General features: G+C 47.2%; 1 protein-coding gene across 4 annotated transcripts in view; it reads right to left on the reverse strand.

The window, feature by feature from the left end:
- pcbp4 (poly(rC) binding protein 4) overlaps positions 1-7,973 on the reverse strand; it is a 65,871-nt gene that overhangs the window by 39,025 nt on the left and 18,873 nt on the right. For all 4 annotated transcript variants that reach the window (XM_068051394.1, XM_068051393.1, XM_068051390.1 and 1 more), the window contains exons 2-8: positions 7,121-7,261; positions 6,400-6,423; positions 6,264-6,296; positions 5,547-5,663; positions 4,412-4,543; positions 3,155-3,283; positions 1,131-1,205 (exon numbers count right to left, since the gene is read on the reverse strand). In XM_068051394.1, the coding sequence (XP_067907495.1) occupies positions 1,131-1,205; positions 3,155-3,283; positions 4,412-4,543; positions 5,547-5,663; positions 6,264-6,296; positions 6,400-6,423; positions 7,121-7,243 (633 nt within the window). In that variant the 5' untranslated portion in view covers positions 7,244-7,261. The remainder of the gene's footprint in view (positions 1-1,130; positions 1,206-3,154; positions 3,284-4,411; positions 4,544-5,546; positions 5,664-6,263; positions 6,297-6,399; positions 6,424-7,120; positions 7,262-7,973) is intronic.

Raw genomic sequence — 7,973 nt, forward strand, 5'->3', positions numbered from 1 at the left:
TCACTCGGAGAGCAGCGCCAAGTGCATGCAAAGGGCTCAGAGATGACAGCACATGAATGAAGGCTAGATATCCAGCCACTGAGCATTAGGTGGCATTTGTATTCTTAGATGAAATGCAGAGTTGGCGGAAGCCAGCAGACTCTGCTCTAATTGAGGGGGGGAGGGGGCTGAAGCGTACAATGGGATTGGATCCAGGGCCACCACTTGACCGTAGTATTGGCTGAACCGGATTCCTGAACTGTATAGGTTAATAATCGAAAATTGAAGCCTGAGCTATAACCCAAGTATTAACCTGGCTATTTAAAATGAATAACACCTCTAAAGGTATGGACAGGGATCAATAAACAAATGCAAAGAAAATCCCATACCTATCAAAAATGGAAGTTTCTCAGTCTAGTCTCAGGCCCTTCGGTCGCTCACCTCAGCGAGGGCCGAGGCCCCGTCGCTCCCCTCAGCAAGGGGCGAGGCCTTTTCGTCATTCCCTGCAGCAAGGAGCGAGGCCCATTGGTCACTCCCCTCAGCAAGCAGTGTGGCACATCAGTTAATCCCCTCAGCCTCAGCGAGGAGTGAGGGCCATCGGTCATTCCCCCTCAGCGAGGAGTGAGGACGATCAGTCACTCCCCTCAGCCACAGTGAGGGCAATCGGTCAGTCCCCTCAGCCTCAACAGGGAGCGAGAGCGATCGGTCATTCCCCCTCAGCCAGGAGACGGAGCATCACCCGCACAGATCTGACCTTGTTTGCCCAACCACACAGTGCCCAGTGCCCGATAGCTAAACTGGTATAGTTACTCGTGCATCAGCACAGTGCTATAGCCCCCAACCCCCCGGCCTGGCCAAGTTGATGCCCCTGAAGCTGGTAACTGTGATATATCTATCTCAACATCTGAGAGCCTCCATCATCCCGGCAGCACTGGAGTTTTCTCCTGGGGGCGGGTTTCCTAACGCAGCAGGGGCCCACCGGGGTCCATCAAGACATGAGTCAACCCCAATAGACTCAAACATTAAGAATGGTCACCAACGCCAACACAGGTTACTTCGCAGAGCACCACACATCTCGTTAATAAGGGAACAAAGAACGAGAGTGATACCCACAGGCCAGGAATTGATGGTCCAGTGCCAAACATGCTTACCTGCCCACCGGAGAACACAACAGGTCCAGGCCCGAGGCTGGGACGGTAGGGAATGGTGGCGCCTTTGGGTGGAGACTACACAGGACAAAAAACACAATTAGTACCATAAAAGCACAAGAAATATGAGAGTAGGCCACACTAAAGGCCTGCTCGGGCCTGCAAATAAAACCCCAACCTGAGCCCGACAGAACCGCATCCAACCCGAGCCTGACCTGGCCCGAGTCCTTCCATTTTTTCCTGCTCCCGACCCAACCATCAGTTAACTTACCTTCCGTTTTTCACATTGTTGCTGATCTGCACAAGCTTAAAATAACAAAACCATCTTTCTAGTCAAAACATTACATCAACAGTGGAGCCACTTACCTGAGATAGAGCTTGTCCAACCCGACCCCGAATGCCGGACCCAGAAGTGCAACCCGACCCGATCCGACACATGTCGTAGGGTCCCGTAGGGTTCGGGTCAGGTAGCAGCCCTCTAGCCTGCTCCACCATTTAATAAGATCATACCTCAACGCCATTCTCCCAGCCTATCCTTATATCCCTCAATTCCCCTACTGTCCAAAAATCTATCCATGTCATTCTTGAATATACTCAGCGACAGAGCAGCCCTCTCGGGTCCACAGCACTGGGCTCAGAAAGGGAGACCTGCTACCATGGGGCTTCAGCAGAGCGATGGAGTGCAGGCCTCCCTATAGGTTGAGCTTCCAGTCAGGGCACCAGGTGGAGTTCATGGTGCTAGTTCCTTCTTGTATTGAAAAGGGAAGGTTTGCATCCTGCAGCACTCAACTGCTTTAGCTACAGCTTGTACCAGCAGAGTTCTCAAGAGATTCAAGCTCCTGTTCCGCCACCACTAAAGTTGATTTTGTCCCAAAGACATCTTTTACCATCGCAAGGAACTGCCGAGAAAGATCAAGGCTCACTCAAGTACTCTCCCCATGCCCCATGAGGCTCTGCACTGAATGCAATGCAGCTTATTTCAGAGCTGCCTCCTTTCCCCCCTCTAGCTTCCAACCTTTCTCTCATGTCATCGCAACCTTTCCCATGTGTTAACCACTGCTGTTCTGAACTTCTCATTCTCCCCAAGGTGAAAGTACAGAATATCACCCGCGCTCCCATCGTAACGAAATTGGGACCCATTGCACTGTCTCCACACACACTTTCCTGGGAGCTCTAACTTTCCTTTCCTCCTCAAACCTACAGGCTTTTAAAGGCTAAGCTTGGTGTCAGTACCTTGCCTCTTTCCAATCTTAGCCCTTCACCAGCTTTGTAGCTAATTGTGAGGATTTATTCCTTATATTTCAATTATTTGGTTAGTTTAGAGATACAGCACTGAAACAGTTGTTAGTTTCCTGTCCTCTGTCCTTCTACTCCAGTTTTTCAGAAAGTTCCTCTCATGATTCACCTTATTAACCCCTTCATCGTTTTATGAGGTCAGGTCATTTCAGTCCTATAATCTCTAATGAGAGCAGAATCCTCACGTCACACTGTCCCCTCCTTTAACCTTTTCCAGTTGCCTTACTAACATCACATTCTGGGCAATTTCATGGAACTCCAGTTCATCAACTTCAGGAATATTACTGCTGGGGAACAATTTCTAGTTCAGGCACCCAGCGTCAGCATCAAACACTCCCAGGGCAGGTACAGCAAGGATTAGATACAGAGTAAAGGAAGAATGTGCAGGGTTACAGGGAGAAGGCAGGGGAATGGAACTGAGGGAGTTGTTCTTTCAGAGAGCCAATGCAGACATGGGCCAAAAGGCCTCCTTCTGCACTGTAACAATTCTGTGATTCTGTAAAGCCCCAGTCACAGGTCAGCTACACAACTCTTCAAACATTTGCCAACATAAGACATTCACTCTGCTCCACAGCTTCCTGAACACTGCCTTGCTGATCCAGTGTCCAATAGAAATTGCCGTTACTGATGACTACTCCGTTTTCCTGTTTGCTGTTAATACTGCTCACCAGTCAGAAGGAATTGGTTTCGAACTAATGCTGGCCCCTCACAATTCAAACACATGCTCTTACCTCCAGAATGACTGCACATATCTGCCTGATGCACTGGATGATGGCATCCTGAGTCCCAGAGATGGTGACTGCACGCTCAGTTGAGTTTGGCAGCAGGTCTCCAGCTACCTGGACCTGAGCTCCAGTGGACTGCAGGAAATAAAATAGAGAACTGAGCTGCTTTGAACGGCTCAACATGAGTACCAATAGATCAGAACATCTGGCTGGGGAAAACATAAATCTCAGCATCTTGTCTCAGGAAATCTCGTATTGCCCCCCCTCCTTGCGATGGGTTCTGGGGTCAAACTCTCACCTCTACTGGTGACAGGTTCCAAGTTAATTTCTTGCAACCTTCTGGGCAATGGGACAGTACCACATCGTAGAACCTGACAGAACAGAAGCAGGCCATTTGGACCATCATACTTGTGCTGCCTCTTTGAACCAGCTATCCTATTAGTCCCACTCCTCCGCTCTTTCCCCATAGCCCTTTCTTTCCTTTCCAAGCATGTACCCAATTCCCTTTTGAAAATTACTGAATCTACTTTCATTGTCCTTTCAGACAGTGCTTTCCAGATCACAACAACTCGCTGTATAAAAATTCTCAACTCCACCCTGGTTCTTTTAAATCCTTGCCCGCTGTTTACTGACCCACCTGCCAATGGAAAGAGCTTCTCCTTATTTACTCTATCAAAACGCCTCATATTTTTGACACTTGTATTAGATCTCCCATTAACCTTCTCCGCTCTTATTAAAGATAGGGAGCAGCAGGAGTCAGGTTTGTTCTGATGCTCATCTACACTTTGTATTGCTTTGTACACACTGTTCCATGATGTGGAGAGTTCCTGATCTCAGCCAGGTTTAACAGGAAACAGGCACTACCTGGTGGGAAAGGGGTTTAAATCACCAGCCTCTTCCCCAGCAATCTGCAAGCAGGATGTATATAACACTCTGTTGATGCATTAATTGCAGGAGGCACAGAATCCAACGGAGACGAGCCTGTCAGATGAAAAGTCACTGACCTAAAACATTAACTCTGCTTCTCTCTCCACAGATGCTGCCAGACCTGCTGAGTATTTCCAGTCCTTTTTGTTTTTGGCTTGGTACCTGGTTAATGTTGGCCTTGGCATTAGTTACTGAGCAGTGGTACAGAACTAGCATGAGTAATGCCATTCCACTGTAATTGTTTTGACTGCACAAAACTAGAAGTGAGCTGCCCTCAGCTGGACCCTGACTCTTACACTGTCTGCAGTCAGTGACTGAACTTCCCAAATAACTCACCTCTCGGATTTCCTTGATCTTTGACCCTCCTTTTCCTATCAGTGAGCCGCACTGACTGGCAGGGATTACCAGGCGTAGTGTAACAGGGGGCTTGCTCCTTGCAGAATCACTCATGCTCGACGTACTGAGGTCCTGGAACCAAAAGACAGACAGGACCGTCACAATGTAGTGTCAGCAACAGTGGCTCCTGGCCACTGAAGGAAGGAACGGAAGAAAGAAAGGGAGGGAGGGAAAACAACTTGTATATAAACATAAACACATTCCTAGGTGCTTCACCAAGCTACAATGAAAAACAATCTGACAAAGGAGGAAATATCGCAAGATGTTACCAAAAGCTTGGTAAAGGTGGCCAGTTTTGTAAAGGAAAGGAGGAAATGGAGAGATTTTAAGGAGGCAATTCCACAGCATGTGATCTAGGCAATTGAAGAAAGACTTGAAAGAAAAACTTGTATTTATATTTAAAAACAGAATCCACTAGTGCGGCAAAGGATGGTGGGGGGGCGGGGGCACACACATAGGAATGGGTAAGGTCATGGAGGGATTTAAATACAAAGATGATGACCATTTTAAATTTGAGGCACTGAGAGCCAAAGTAGGTCAGCGAGGACAGGAGCGGTGAACAATACGTGAAGGATAGAATACTAGCAACCAAATACAGTTCCATCAACATGATACCTTCAATACCCTACCCAAATGGCCATTCTTAATGCAGGAGCCTACATTGTTGATAGTCACCTTCCTCATCTTGCCCTCACCAACTGAACTTTAGTGTAATGAAAAGAAACATTACTCTGTATCTAACCCATGCTGTACCTGCGCTGCGAGTGATGGGTTATGACTTGAATTGAGATAAGGATGAAGATAGGAATGCTCACCATATCCTAACACCAGCAGCTCTCATTTTTTCAGATCAAAAAAAAAATCACTGCCATTTTCAAAGCTGTAGTTCACCGAGTGAGATTCCGCCAGAGAAGACAAGAAATCTGTGACAGAATTGACGAATGGGCACTTGATGTACAATCATCCCCTCACTGGACTTGAATTCCAAAGTGTTTCCCTGGAAAAGCCCACGAGGCCCACCCACTCTGTACCCTGCACTGCTCCATTCACACTGCATGTCGCGTCACACACATACCTCCTCAAGTTTGCCTGTGATCATCGTGAACGCTTTGAAGACAGCCTCCATCGAACCAGTGATTGTGATGATGCGTTCAGGGCATGAACCTTCAGACACATTGATACGGGCACTGCTCTGCAGAAAAGAAAGAGGAAATATCTACCTGGATACACAGATCAAGCCAAACAATATTTATATATAAACCCCCCGACTTGGTTCCAGCCTGTAACTCACATCCAGGTATCTGTTATTGTATTCATTAACCACATGAACCCACTGATCAGAATCTAGTCTGTGAATCACTCATATTATTCTATATTTAAAACCCTCTCCCATTAAAGTTGGAGGTCAAGTCTTGAGGGATGTAGCTACTAGACTGGGTCTAAATCAGGTGGTGAGGGAACCTCCAAGAGAGAGTAATCTACTTGGCTTTATCCCCACCAATCAACCTTTTGCAAACACATCCAATAGGATAAACCAGTGCACGGATCTTGTGAAGACAAACGTTTGTCTCCACAGCGAGGACACCCTCTATCGTGTATTGCAGCACTGCCACTGTGCTTTGTGGGACAGGTCTAGCAGCCCAAAATTGGGTATCCATCAAACATTGTGGCAGCAACAGTGGAATTGAATTCCACCGTAATGTGTGACCTCATGGCCCCAAGTCACTAGTAGAGCTCCAGTCCCCCATGACTACAATGAAAATTTAATGACCAGAGACCTGACAGAACTCACCTCCTCCCGCATTCTCTTTATCGTGTCGCCTTTCTGAAAAATAAAAGAAGTGAATAAGTGAAATCACCAAAACAGCCAGGGAAGTGCAAGAAATAAACCTGTTTGATAAAAGTGGAGGAAGGAGATGGGGACTTACCTTTCCAATGATGCTGCCAACCTCCTGTGAGGGGAAAGAAGGGGAAAAGCAGTTATCAGATTGGAAACAGTGTTTGAGGCCTCGTTGCCCTGGTTTGGGTCTGTGATGTTACACGGGTATCAGAAGCAAGTCTGGACCAAAAGCAGAGTGATCAGGATTTCTTTGAAAAGTTCACTTTCATTGGGGACCACTGCCATTTACTACCCACCCTGAGGTGATAGCAGTGGGCCACCTTCATTAACCACAGGTAACAGTTTGCTATGACCGAGTGGTTTGCTAGGCCATTACAGAGGGCAGAGTCAACCAGGTTGGTGTACAACTGGCGTCACGTATAGGCCAGACTGGGTAAAGATGGCAGGTTTCCTTCTCTAAAGGAGAATAGTGAACCAAGTGGGATTTTAAATAACAATCTGACAGCTTCCAGTTTTATTAAATTGAATTTAAAATTCTTAAACCACCATGGTGGGATCTGAACTCATGTTCTCCAGATTATCAGCCCAGTAACAAACTCCATACCACTGTCCCCGTGCATTGCCACACTGCTGTAATACAAAAGTGCCCTTGACTGGCATGTGCAAGACATTCAGAGCACATGTAAAGTACCTGCCCAGCGACAGTGGAGAGAGAAGTCCAAGAATGGTGCTGGGGGCTAAATATGAAACATGGCTAACAGAGTGCCTGTGGACTATGGGTGGGTTTCAGCAGCTCCTCAGTCACAAACCTTGCCATGCATGAGCAGTCGCAGTGTCAGTGTAACGTGCAGCCCTCCATCAGAACTGTAATCGGTGTGATCCATTGTCGTCTGCACCTCAGTGTCAGGGGTCATCAAACTGTCACTAAGCATGAAGAGAATGTTTGTAATCTGAAAGAGAGAAAACGGTGAGTAAAATAAAGGTCTAGGTCCTGAAAGAAATACAGATGCAACAGAATTAATATGGGGATTGGGTCAGGCGCTCAGAAAGGCGACCCACCCCACCAAGTGAGCAAACTAAGGCAGTTTCAATGTTCGTACATTGGCATGAGATGCTAGAGGTCACAATGCCAAAAGGCAGGCCAGGATCACACCCACTGGTGCCCTCCAGGATTTGCAGGGTTAGCAAGAGAGGGGACCTCACTTATACAAAGGTAGAACAAGCATCAATGTCACTGTGGAGTTTTTAAAAACTCTGGTACTCACCCATCGAGGCACCCTTTTGGGGGGGATGGGCAAAACAGGGCCCGTGTATATCCAGGGTGACTAATCCCAGTGTTTACACTGCCCAGAATAACATTAGTCTAACACACTGAACCCAACCTTAAGCTTTCACACAACTGTTGTTAGCTTAGGGGATGTTACAAGCACTGAGAGCAGCTGGACAGGCCTTCTGCCTTTTGATCTCTCAGCTGTCGGGCACACAGCCCATTACAGAAACTCTAGCTTATTTTAACATGGTCGATGACAGACAAGCCACTGTGCACACGCTGCTCCTTCCATATTGAAATCAAACTTCCACAGACATCTACACTGAGTGATCGATAAGCCAAACATATTTGACAGCATTCGCACCAATTTCCTTGGCTTTGCTCAGTGGTTA

This window comes from Heterodontus francisci, chromosome 19 (genome assembly GCF_036365525.1).
Source record: "Heterodontus francisci isolate sHetFra1 chromosome 19, sHetFra1.hap1, whole genome shotgun sequence".
In the NCBI taxonomy this organism is placed as follows: Eukaryota; Metazoa; Chordata; class Chondrichthyes; order Heterodontiformes; family Heterodontidae; genus Heterodontus; species Heterodontus francisci.